General features: G+C 55.2%; 1 protein-coding gene and 1 non-coding gene across 2 annotated transcripts; both read left to right on the top strand.

Annotated features, from left to right (window-relative positions):
* Window positions 1–3,342: 3,342 nt before the first annotated feature.
* LOC131400995 (melanoma-associated antigen D4-like) lies at window positions 3,343–10,983 on the top strand. Its single transcript, XM_058535888.1, has 14 exons — window positions 3,343–3,483; window positions 4,245–4,309; window positions 4,436–4,646; window positions 4,923–5,756; window positions 6,141–6,344; window positions 6,449–6,512; window positions 6,746–6,825; window positions 7,280–7,371; window positions 8,005–8,084; window positions 8,170–8,212; window positions 8,626–8,688; window positions 9,677–9,791; window positions 10,127–10,557; window positions 10,751–10,983. The coding sequence occupies exons 1-14, from the start codon at window positions 3,343–3,345 to the stop codon at window positions 10,758–10,760; spliced, it is 2,433 nt and encodes an 810-aa protein (XP_058391871.1). The 3' UTR covers window positions 10,761–10,983.
* Window positions 9,305–9,434, top strand: LOC131401494 (small nucleolar RNA SNORA11). The gene has a single exon (XR_009217696.1). It is a non-coding gene; the product is annotated as a small nucleolar RNA SNORA11 (small nucleolar RNA).
* Window positions 10,984–12,668: the final 1,685 nt, after the last annotated feature.

Genomic DNA, 12,668 nt, shown 5'->3' with positions numbered 1-12,668 from the left:
GTCAAAGTACTGAGACATAAAAGGAGGCCAAAATGAGGACAACCTGCTTAATGTGAGACCAGTTTAACAATCAGAAACTGGCTTCATGGGTCCTGAGGTTGGTGCATGAAGCCCTGGGGAAATGACAGGTGTGAGGAACCACTGGAATTCAGGAGGCCTTAACCAGTCCTCCTATCAACAGTCATTTTGCTTGCAGGTAGAACTACTTTTGCATCACCATGGGTCCTAAGAATGCAGAAGAGCACTGCCATTCTGATATCAACACAGAAAAAGAGAGCAGATGCTGTTAGACCAATTTGGACAGAACTCACCAAGGAATAAATGAGGAATGAGCATCTCTATCTCCCTGGTATCACTTTTACAAGTCAGCATTATTTCCTGCCAGTATGATGGAGAGAGTTTCCTAACTAATTTCTTGATGTTTCTATTCTTGCTTTTCTAATATCCTCTCCACGTTTCTCGAGAAAATCCTTAAAAAATGACCATAAAAACCAGTAATACACACAGTTGCTTAGAAATCTTGAACGGCTCCTTATGGCCTTGGATAGGAAAAATGATTGTCCCTGGGGAAACAAAGAAGTAAAATATCATGAACAAACACTATGCGTTATCTGTGCATAGTTGCTTTGATAGACTTTAGATGTATGTATAGCAAAGTGGATACATTTTAAAAGCATAGGTCTCAGTGGAAAATTTTGAATTTAAGAAAAATTTAAGTACCATCATGCTTCCAACCATGACAGATTAACAGGAACCCGATTTACTCTCCCACCTAAATATCCGTAAATCAAAAATGTTATAAAGCTTTACGTCATGGCACCACAGGCCACACGGGGACAGTGATCCCCGAGAGAAGGGGAACTAAGAAGATGAGCCCTCAGATTTCCCAATTCCTCCAACTTCTTGCCTGGATAGAGTTTACAGGCTGCAGCACAGGGAGACTGAACACAGAGCCCAATGGACAACCTGACTGAGACAAGAGTCGAGAATTCCAGAGGTCAATGTGACTAGGATTCGCTGGGAGTAACGGAGGGGAGAGAGCTGCACAGGTTTCCCACCTGGGTGCAGTGTATGAGAAAGGGGGAGTGGTGGTAGTTGACTTCCATTTTCTAGAGTGAGTAGCTGTGTGGATAATGGTGCCATTTATCGAGATTGTGAAGATGGGAGTTTTAGAAACAGGAGAGATGGGGGGTGGGGTGTGAGTGTATGGGAGGGGTGGGTATATGAAGTGACCGGTTCTAGACAAGCTCACTATGAGGAGCCCTTGAGTCATCCAAGTGGAGATGTCATGTAGGCGAGTGAATATATGGATTTGGATCTCAAAGGTGAAGTTCAAATTGGGGTTGTAGATTTTGGAGTTATTAGCATATTAGCATATATAGTTATACAGCATATAGAGAGGCTGATATAAAAACAAAGATGATAAAAGTTTGCATCATAAGAAAAAAATTGTAACTATGAGTGGTGATGGAGGTTAACTAGACTTATTGTGGTGATCACTGCACAATATACACAAATATTGAATCATTATGCTGTACACCTGAAACAAATATAATGTTATATGTCAATTATGTATCAATTAAAAAAAAGAAAGAGAAAGAAAAAATAAAAATAAAATAAAATAAAAAACAAATATAAAAGTCCGCTATGATTTTTGTAAAAAGCACAAGTTCAATTTGAGACGGGAACATAGCATTTTCTATGAGCATATAGTGGTCTGTCAAGGCCTGCGTTTCAAAGGTCTGGTCGCCTCCCACAGAAACGTGTTATACAGGAAAGGCTGAAGAGACACAGGCAGCTGACAGGGGAGGTTGCTATGCAACAGCTGTGGAAAGCCATCCAGCCAGTGAGAACTGATATTGGTCACTGGAGAGGAAAAGCTGTGGTCCTAGCAGTAGCTTCCATTCATACACAGGAGTCCTGGAGAGGCTGGATATAAAAACAAATACAAAAGTCCACCATGGTTTTTGTAAAAAGAACAGGTTCAATTGGAGATGGGAACATAGCATTTTCTGCCTCCAGAACAGCTTCTCCAGTCATTCTAGAAGCACAGCAAGCACGTGTTGGGTAGGACCGCAGTAAGTGTTCCTTGTGTTTCCCATTTTGCATATTGGGAAACCAGGCTCAGAGCCGTCCAGTGACCTGAGCAGGCTCACACGGCTAGCGACAGACTGGCCCGGCACTCCTTCCCTGGAATTCTGAAGTCCGGCCCAGCTTCTTTCCACAAGACCACAGCTGCCCCAGGCCCCGGCCCTGGAAGGAAACCCGGGCAAACATTTACTCTGAATCAGGGCTTGCCATGGCTCAGACACACAAGTGTCTGATTGTCCTGGCCTCTCCAGCGGGCACCAGGAAAGCCTCAGGGGCAGCGTGTTTGTGCCACTCACGGCAAAGAGGCCAGACAGTCAGAGCAGGGAGTGGACCCCAAGGAGAAATTCCCACACCTAGATGGACCCATGTAGAGTAGTGGGGGGGGGTGCTCTACCTGTGTCCTCCGGGATGCACAGCAGGAGCTTAGGTCTCAGAGAATGTAAACCTTGCTTGTTTGGGACAGACGTTGAGGTGGGGGAGGTCTGTCGCTCAAACTGAAGAGGTGAGGGAGCCTCAGTCCCCAGGCCAGCACTAGTGGAACCTGGGTTCTGGAGTCAGGAAGACCCAGGCCCAAATTCTGCATTTTCTGTTTACTGGCTCTGCGGCCTTGTCTAGTTCATGCAATGTGCCTGTGCCTCAGCATGTTAATCTGTAAAACGGGGATGCTGACATTCACCTCCCAGGGCTGCTGTGAGAGGAAGATAAGCCCCAGCACAGATCGCGCCATGGCTTACAAGCTGCATGAAGAGTAGCCGGGGAAGCAGATGTTCCCAGCCTGTCTGGGGGCCATAGAGATGGATAGTGGAGGGGAACACAAAGGGAACTGGCATCCTCTAACCATTTCCACTTCTCTTGTCGAGGTTAGAGACCCAGCCAGAAACCACTGTATTTGTGAGCTGGGGATCATGCTGGGGAAGCAGGGCATAGTGGATTCCAGACCACACTGGAGGAGCTTAGGGGGAAGGGGGAGGCCAGGGCTGAGAAGCATTGTACAAAAGTGGGGGGATTGAGGATAGATGATGGGGTGGGTCCAACTGCACCACAAGGTGTGAGTGCGCGCGCCTGCGGTCGGAGCGCCGGGTGCGAGGGGGCGGTGAGGGGAATCCGGCGGGAAGGAGAAAACGCCCCCCCGTCCCCCCGCCCCCCGCCCCCCGCCCCCCGCGCGCACCCACTCGCGGAATCGCATGCGCACTGGGGACCTGGTGGCAAGGGCTTTTGTTGGGAAAGCGGGCGGGCTGGAGGGGTCCGCGCATGCGCAGGCTGCCCAGCCGCGGGGGCTGCGCGGAGAAAAGGGGCGGGGTGGTCGGAGCTGCTGTGCTGGCAGCAGTAGGCGAGGGCGAGGCTGCGGGGTTCCTGGTGCTGAGGACGGACGCCATTGGAGCCCCAGGGGAGGTAAGGATCCAGCCCCAGACAGGACCTGGAGAGGGCGAGTGGAACCCCGCACGCTGTGCCCTCCCCACCCCCTACGCTCGGAGCTGAACAAAGCCCAAGCACTCAGAACCTGAACCCCATAAGACCCACGGTCTAGATAGGAGACCCCCGCCCCCCACCACCACACCCGGGCTCCCCGATCCGAGCCCTCCTTACACCACAGCCCACGATCCGAATCCCTTTAGCAGACCCGTGTGCTCCATGCTGAGCTTCCTTAGAGCGGAGGCCCCAGCCCCACCCCAACCACTCCTAGATCATGCCAGTCGAGCTGACCGCTTTGCCTCCCTTCCTGGAGTTGCAATCCTGGGATTTGAGACCTCCAGCGCTCCAATTCGAGCCTCACCTAGTCTGAGGCCCCCACCCCATCCACCCCTAGCGCTGCTGTGAGAGCCCAACCTAGATCGGAATCCCCCAAATTCCCCCCACCTGGACCTAGCCAGAGGGTCCCTGGGATTCAGCTTTCCAGAGCTTCCTGTGGTCCCTGTTGTCTGAGCCCTCTCATGTCATCTGCTCCCCCTTCATCCGGGCCCCCTGCTCCTGCCGTTAAGTTCAGGCCCTTTGTTTCTGCCTCTCTCAATGCATCATGCCCTTTGGGACTCTTCAGACCCAAGCCTGCCAGTCCACCCCATATTGGAATCTAGCCGCTGGGATGGAGAGCCTGCCCATCCTAAACTCCTCTTTCAGTGCGGGGTCTCCTCGGACCTCCTCTCTCCCTCTCTTAGGGCTCTGTCCCTGAAAGAATCTACCCCAACAGACCCCCCCCCTCCACCCAGCCTTGTACTGCCTGGTAACCTGATGATTGCCGCCCCCCACCTCCAGGGAGATCCCGCTTCCCACTGGATCCCACCCCCTCCCCCTGAAGAGGCCTCACCCTCCCTCTCAGGCTGAGCTCTCTTCTCCTTGGGACCTCCAGCATGGCTGAGGGAAGCTACCGCATGGAATCGGACAGCTACAACGTTGAAGACATGGATGAGGGTAGCGATGAAGTCAGGGAGGAAGAGATGGTTGAAGGAAACGACTATGAAGAATTTGGTGCTTTTGGAGGCTACGGCACCCTCACCAGCTTTGACATCCGAATTCTCAGAGCCTTTGGGAGCTTGGGTCCAGGCCTTCGCATCTTATCGGTGAGGGCCCTTGTTGGCCACCTGCTGGCCCTAGGCTTTCTCTCCTGTGAAGGGGGGATTGGGGAGAAAGGGGGAGGATGAAAGGGAGGGTTGAGTGGGGAAGAACTGCCCAGTTCCCCATATGTATTCTCTCCTGCTTGGAGAAAGGAGGTTTGGGGGGGTCTGGGGGGTGGTCGGGGCTGGCTGCCCGGAGGAGAAGGCTGGCCAGCACAGGGAAGCGTGATGCGAGTGTGTAGAGTTGTCTGCCTTCCCCTACCCTTCTTTCTGGCCTTGCAGAATGAGCCCTGGGAACTGGAAAACCCTATGCTGGCCCGGACTCTGATGGAGGCATTTCAGCTGGATCCGGAAACACTTGCCAATGAGGCGGCCGCCCGTGCTGCCAATGTAGCCCGCGCTGCCGCCTCCAACCGTGCCGCTCGGGCTGCTGCCGCTGCCGCCCGTGCCACCTACAATCAGGTGGTCGCTAACCACTCGGTGGCCACAGACCAGGCTTCAGGAGAAGATACTCGGCCCATGACACACACGGCCGAGGCTCAGAGAGCCACCTCTGAGACAACCCTTGCTTCTCCACAGAGCTCCCAGATGCTAGTCAACAGTGAGATGGTCGCCCCCGGGGCTCCAGCAACCTCCGCACAGCCCCAGACAGCTTCTCAGGCCCAGGAGGCTGCTACTGAGGGCCCTAGTCCTGCCTGTGCTTTCTCTCAGGCTCCATGTGCCAGTGAGATGGATGCCACCCGGCCCAAGACAGCCTTCCTGGGTCAGAACGATGTCTTTGATTTCACTCAGCCGGCAGGTGTCAGTGGCATGGCCTTCCCACGCCCCAAGAGACCCACCCCGGCCCAGGAGGCTGCCACAGAGGGCCCCAGTGCTGCCTCCGGGGTGCCCCAGGCAGCATCTGCCAGGGAGGGGTCAGCCACCCGGCCCAAGACAACCAAGTCTGGGAAGGCTCTCGCCAAGACTCGGTGGGTGGAGCCCCCGAATGTTGTGGCAGCGCCTGCTGCCAAGGCCAAGATGGCCATGAGCATCCCTCAGGAGCTTGAGGGTGCAGCTGCCACTGCTCAGCACAGTGCTGAGCCCTGGGCCAGGATGGGAGGCAAGAGGACAAAGAAGGTGAGACTCCCCTGCTGTCCCCAACCCCCACTTGCTCTTCTTTTTTCTCTCCCCTCTCCTCCCCTCTGCCTTCCCCACCCCTCCCCTCCCCTCCGCTCCCCCACCTCCCCTCCTCTCCCCTCCTCACCCCTCTTCTTCTCTCAGCTTGTCCACCTTTCTCCAGCACAAGTGTGCTAGCATGTTTTTACTCCACGTAGTCCCTGCCCTCAGGCCTGGAGGGAGAAGAGATTGGCTCAGTGCCTGGCACTTAGTAAGCACTCAGCACGTCATCCACTGTTCATACTACTCTTATTTCCAAGGACCTGCTCTAGTTAAGATGTGTGCCGGGTGCTTTTGCATGGTGAGCCTGGTAGCCCTGGGTCTCTCCTCTCTCTAATGCTACAGTCCAAGCACCTGGATGATGAATATGAGAGCGGCGAGGAGGAGAGAGAGCCTCCTGCAGTCCCACCGACCTGGAGAGCATCGCAGCCCCCACTGGCGGTGCAGGCTCAGATGGCCCCTCGGCCCCCGATGGCCCTGAGGTCCCAGGTACCCTCAAGGCACGTACTGTGCTTGCCACCCCGCAACGTGACCCTTCTGCAAGAGAGGGTAAGAAGTCTGCCCTTCCCCCATCTCCCTCCTCTCCTCCCTTGCGGGCCAGTTCTGTGAGGTCACCCATGCCTTGATCTCCCCGTGTGCTCCTCCTTCTCCAGGCAAATAAATTGGTGAAATATCTGATGATTAAAGACTACAAGAAGATCCCCATCAAGCGCTCAGGTGGGCAACCTGTGCCCCCTCCCTGAGCTCTGCCCTTCCCCCCTCCCCTGACCCCATCCTGTGGGCCTCCCGAATCAGATGCCCCCACCCATCAGACCATGGCTGATCGCTCCATTTGCACAGTACCACGGTACGGGGCCCTGACTGTTCCTCTCAGCAGGGCTGACCGAGGAGCTGCAGCTCTGTGGCCGCTGCTCCGCCCAGGTGCTTTCCTCACCCCTCCCCTCCTGCAGACATGCTGAAGGACGTCATCCGAGAATACGACGAACATTTCCCTGAGATCATTGAACGAGCAACATACACTCTGGAAAAGGTGGGCACGGGGATAGGGGGGCAGCTCTGTGGAACAAGAGTGGCAGGGAAGCCTTGCACCCTGCAGCCCCTCCAGGGAAGCCTTGCACCCTGCAGTCAGTCCCTCGAGGCCCAGTTTCAGTACTGCCTGCTCTGGAAGCGTTTCCTAGCCTCTCCAGCTGGGAGCTTCCACTGCATACTTCCTTCCCTCAGTTCCTCTCCCTCTTCCTTCCCTCTCCCTCCCTCTTCCACACACGCTCTCTGACTGTGTCTGTTGTCTCGTGAAGTGGGTCCCGTTGCCTCAGCCGGTGCCAGAGGTCCCACAGGGCAGTTCCTCTGCGTCCTCTCTTCTTCCATCCTCCCCCATGACTTTGGGTTCCCTGCTGAGGAAAAGTTCTAAAAGGGAATTGAGTGACTGCCTGCAGGACACCCAGCATGGATTTTTGATCTCACATTCTGTTTTCTCCCCCATGTAGAAGTTTGGGATCCACCTGAAGGAAATTGACAAGGAAGAACACCTGTACATTCTTGTCTGCACACGGGATTCTTCAGCTCGCCTCCTGGGAAAGTGAGAAAGGGCAGGAGGGTTGTGGCCTTCCTCGGTGGTGCCTCGCCCCTCCCCTCTGACACTCCCCTCTGAGAAACAGGAAAACAGGGCTGGAGGGCCTAGCACAGACCCCACTCACAGTTAGAGGTGCCGAGTGATTAAGGGATGAAAGGGGTAGTAACGTGGGGCAAGGCCTTGCTGCGATCAGGGTTTCACTTCGTCCTCCCCCCTGCCGCCCCCAGTCTTCCTGGGAAAGCAGGCTTCTTGTTGCTTGCCTCTTCCTGCCAAGTGCTTGGCCGTGGCTTGCCGGAGTGGTCCTGGGGGGGGGACTTCCTGTCGAGTTGTGCTCCCAATGCGCAAAGGGCAGGGAAGGTCTGGATGTGCCTCTGGACACATTGTCGCCAAGGGTTTGCTCCCTGCCTAACGTTGTCCTCGACAGAACCCTGGGAGGGGGTGTTAGTTTCCACATTTGATGGTTGAAGTGACTCCATCTCAGGCGGAGGGATGAATTGTCTGGATCAGGTAGCAAGCCATGTGCGGAGTGGGAAGAACTGCCCTGTTGCCGAGCAATCTGGGAGAGGCTAGTTGGGTGAGCCGGCTGTAGTCCCTCGGGCAAATGGCTGCTGGACAGGATCCCTCTTTCTACACCTTTAGGACCAAGGACACTCCCAGGCTGAGTCTCCTCTTGGTGATTCTGGGAGTCATCTTTATGAATGGCAACCGTGCCAGCGAGGGTGAGTAGCTGGACCTGCAGCTGGGGGCTTGCCCACAGTCTCACCTTCTGTGTGCTAAATTCTTGTACCTCATCTCCCCTCGCAGCTGTCCTCTGGGAAGCACTACGCAAGATGGGACTGCGCCCTGGGTATGATTGGGCTCTCGGCTCCTGCCCCTCAGTGTTGTCCTTGGGCACAAGAGGCCCCAGGATTGCAGTTGCCTGGTGGTCTGGTGCAGGGGAGCGGTGTCCTGGATTCAGTAGAGCGCAAAGGGTCTCGCCAGGGTGCTTGGGGAAACGATCCTGAGCTCTTAGCCTCCTCTCTGCTCCATGTCCCCTCTCTGTCCCCAGATGAGATCTAAGAGAAACCATCAGAATTAGGGGCTCCATCAAACCCCTACCTAGGCCATTGCTGACAAGTGGGTGTCTGGCCTCTGCTGCATGCCCAGGCCTCCATGGGGATGCCCCATGGGCCGGGAAGATCTGTCGTGCTAGGGAGTGCTCCTGCCCACATCTGGGCGCTGCCACCATCTCCAGTCATGGATTCCTTTCCTTGCCCTCAGGGTGAGGCACCCATTCCTCGGCGATCTGAGGAAGCTCATTACAGAGGACTTTGTGAAACAGAAGTAAGTACTGACTGAGTTAACTTTCTCTCACACTTGTGCATTCCTCGTGTGCTGGTCTGGCTGGAGAGGCCATTCCCCATCCCATATCTAACACTAGAGGGATGAGGGTCTCTGGTGTGAGTGTGGGTTGGGGTATGTGAGTGTTGGGGGAGTAGAATTTCGGGGAGTCTTGGAGAATGGGAGCACACGTAGACTGAGGACACAGTGTGGGGTACATTATAACCACCATCTCATTCGGCACCTGCCCTGTAGGCTGTGTGAGAATTTCCCTTGCTTTACATCTCAGGAACCTGGGGCTCAGAGAGTAGAAGCCTGAGCATGGCCCCAGCTGGTAAGGGGCACATTCGGGCCTGGAGCCCAGCCCTCCTGACTTTCTGGCCAAGGCCCACCCTATCCTTAGTCCTTGGAGAATACGTGTGCACTCACACAGGTGCACCAGCACGTGCGCGCGGGCACACAGACACACACGCACACACACACACACACACACACACACACACGGTCGGGAGTATGCATGGAGAACGCTGCTCTTGGTTGACTGTGTCTTCCCTTGACAGTCGTTTTCTATGGTGGACTGTCCCAGGATTCAGCCAGGCCACTGCCAAGACCCTGCGGTGGGGTGTGCTCAGAGCAGGGGGCCTGAAGAAATGGCTCCTCTGTTTACAACACACCCAACAGGAATCTGGGTTCATTGTGACAAGGGGCACAAAACCTGTGGCCGTCCTATGAGCAAATACCCTACATGTGTCCCCTCTGCACCTTCACGTGGCTGCTGGTCATGGCCAATGGCAGCTACGAAGGCCTCAGTATTGGAGGCAGAAACCCTGGGATTGAGCGTGGGCGTGGGGCACGGGCTGGAGGGCCGGAGCAGTCCTCCTGCAGGAGCTGAGCCGCAGCGTTGGGCTGGGAAGGGGCCACCTGGGACCCATTAGTGCAACAACAGGTCTGCCTGGCCGGAAGCAAAAGTTTGTTTTCCTCTTGCACTAAGGTACCTGGAATACAAGAAGATCCCCAATAGCAGCCCACCCGAGTATGAATTCCTGTGGGGCCTGCGAGCCCGCCACGAGACCAGCAAGATGAGGGTGCTGAGATTCATCGCCCAGGTAGTGGAGAGCCTCTGTTCAGGGCCAGGCACTGGGGTTGGCACGTCGCATACCTTCTTTGTTTCTCGGTCACAACATTCTTATGCCGTTTGTCCAGTGAGGATACTGAAGCTCAGAAAGGTTGTCTAAGTAACTTAGACAAGTTCACAGACGTAGTAGGTGTGAGGGATGGGGCGAAATCCCAGGTCTGGCACAGAATAATAGGAGCCCAATTCCAGGCGTCTTTATTTTTGTCATGATTACGCAAAGCCTTGCACAGGAGGGTGTATGGCAGGAAGCAGGTGCTCAGTGAATGTGGGGTAGCTGTTAGGATGGTTGCTGTTATTCCATCACAGAATCAGAACCGAGACCCCCGGGAATGGAAAGCTCATTTCTTAGAGGCTGTGGATGATGCTTTCAAGACGATGGATGTGGATATGGCTGAGGAACATGCCAGGGCCCAGATGAGGGCCCAGATGAACATCGGGGATGAAGCTTTGATTGGACGGTGGAGCTGGGACGACATACAGGTGGAGCTCCTGACCTGGGATGAGGACGGAGATTTTGGTGACGCCTGGGCCAGGATCCCCTTTGCTTTCTGGGCCAGATACCATCAGTACATTCTAAATAGCAGCCGTGCCAACAGGAGAGCCACTTGGAGAGCTGGCGTCAGCAGTGGCACCAATGGTGGGGCCAGCACCAGCATCCTAGATGGCCCTAGCACCAGCTCCACCATCCGGACCAGAAATGCCGCCAGAACGAGTGCCAACTTCTTCTCCTGGATCCAGTAAGATTTCCGGTCGATACATGAGACTCTGAAGGAGTGGGTATGGAGGGGCTGTGAGAAGACAGGGAAAGGCCTGGGGTGGGGTGGGGGAACGAGGAGAGTGTGGAGAGACACTTGTTTTGCTCTTTACATCCGTCACTGTTTTCACGTGTATGTATATTTCTGTTTTCACTTTTGTGTCTTGTGTGGACAGGCAACGCTGATGAACTGCAGCCGTCACTCACCGAGCCAGAGTGCCTCCTCAGATCCCTCCTTAATGTAGCACTCTAGGCAGCTTCTACCTGCCCATGGAAGATGGCATGCCAGATGAAGCTCTCTTTGCTCTTCCTGCTTTCATTGTGTACTTTTGTCGTGCTTTCATGTTTTTGGTATCAGTGTTACATTAAAGTTGCAAAATTAATTGGGGCGTTTCCTCCTTTATCTGTGCACGAATTGCCCTGAGTGGCACATGGTCAGGCTTCCGGGATAGGTGGGGCTCGCCTCTTGCCCAGAAGGCATGCAGGTGTGGGGTAGGGCGCTGGGAGATGTGGAAGTGCCAGCTGAGTGTGCAAACCATTCCGGTCCACATAGTTACGTGATTTCCCGCACGGTGCGTTAGACCCCAACGGGAGGCTGCAGGAGAAGGGATGGGGTGGAGGGCTGTGGGTTGGTGCCACTGTCCCCCCCACCAAGGGACAGGGTCCACAGACACCCACAAGGACCCCCATCTTCCACCCTGTCTTTGGAAGCGCCATCCCGGACCCTTCCCTCATCATCCACACGATTGCAGGACCTCATCCCTGAGACACAGTCTTACAGACAATGAGGTAGGCCTCACACTGACATTCTCACACCTCCAGCAGGTAGAAGGAGGAGCCATTATTGCTGAGAGTAGATTTTATGAAAACGAAGCTGCGTGCAGACCTCGACAGTGCATCACCTGTGACTGTGACCGAGGCCTGTCGGGGGCTCGAGAGCTCTTCTTCACTGGAAGCAGAGCTCCCCCAGTGAGGCCAAGGCCAGGCCTAGGTCCTGGCGTCTTCAAGGGCTGGGTGATTCCTGAGGTGGAGCTGGGGCTGGGACTGCAGTTCCTGCAGTGGACGACAGTGAGGGCAGGGACACTCAGGACCCCTGGGATGGGCTCAGTAGCAGGCAGGGACAGTGTCCAGAGCTTTCTCGGATCCCCTGGTGATGTCCACGGCTTGGAAGGACAAGGCACCAGGTTAAGAAGAGGGAGAGAGTAGCAGAAGGGCCCCTGTCCCCCTTGCCTCTTTTCCCCAAAAAGAGGCTCTCCTCCCTCAGCTAGACCTGGATCGTGACCCAGACCTAGCTACGTAGTTTGCCAGGCCCAGTGGAAAATGAAAACGCGGGTCCCTTTGCTCAAAAATTATTAAGAATTCCCAAAGAGCAACAACAGAGCATTGAACCACGTGTGGAGCCCTTCTGAGAGCAGGGTCCCTTGGGATTCTACATAGTTCGCACCCCCAGGAAGCTGGCTCCGTATGGACCCCTCCCCTAAAGACAGGCTTCAGCTGGTTTCTGCCTTGTTGGCTGCTGCTGATTTCTGCCTCCCTGGCTGCCGGGTCCATGCTTGGCCACATGGACACTCTGTGATTCTGACAGAAATTGTGTCTCCTTCCCTTTAGGTTTCCAGGTGCATGATCTGGGATGTGGGAAGGATGAAGCATGCCTGGGTCCCCAGCTCTGGGGTGATGAATGATACATGATGTTTCTGGCACCCACATCTTTGGAACCTCCCAGGCCCCTGTTGTGCACACAGTAGGCACATGCCTTTTCATGGATGAAGATGGTAGCACTCACCATAAGCCACAGGTATGAGTTTGAGCACTGTGTGCAGAGGGCACCTGACATATGGCAGCTCATCTGGAAAAGAGGTGAAAGCAGCCATCAGAGACAGGGTGGTGGGGAGGGCACCACCTCCCCAGGCCTCCAGGCTTGCAGCACTCTCCCCCGCCCACCTCCCTTCCCCATGGTCCTTCTCACCAGGGGCCCAGTCCCCTGCACTTTGCAGGGGGCAGTGCTGAGAGCACAGTGGGCAGGGAGGAAGAGAACAGAGAGGCGGCCTTGGGAGCGGGGATGAAGGAGGGCCCTGGGGAATGCGGACAGACTGT

The sequence above is a fragment of the Diceros bicornis genome, chromosome X (genome assembly GCF_020826845.1).
Source record: "Diceros bicornis minor isolate mBicDic1 chromosome X, mDicBic1.mat.cur, whole genome shotgun sequence".
NCBI classification, from domain to species: Eukaryota; Metazoa; Chordata; class Mammalia; order Perissodactyla; family Rhinocerotidae; genus Diceros; species Diceros bicornis.
The sequence above is the reverse complement of the archived record's forward strand: the minus strand, read 5'-3'. Positions and strand labels throughout refer to the sequence as shown.

Coding starts and splice junctions, on each gene's coding strand:
- LOC131400995 (XM_058535888.1), top strand. CDS start 3,343: ATGCGCAGGCTGCCCAGCCGCGGGGGCTGCGCGGAGAAAAGGGGCGGG. Junction 6,513..6,745: donor GATCCCCATCAAGCGCTCAG/GTGGGCAACCTG, acceptor CCCCTCCTGCAG/ACATGCTGAAGGACGTCATC. Junction 9,792..10,126: donor TGCTGAGATTCATCGCCCAG/GTAGTGGAGAGC, acceptor ATTCCATCACAG/AATCAGAACCGAGACCCCCG.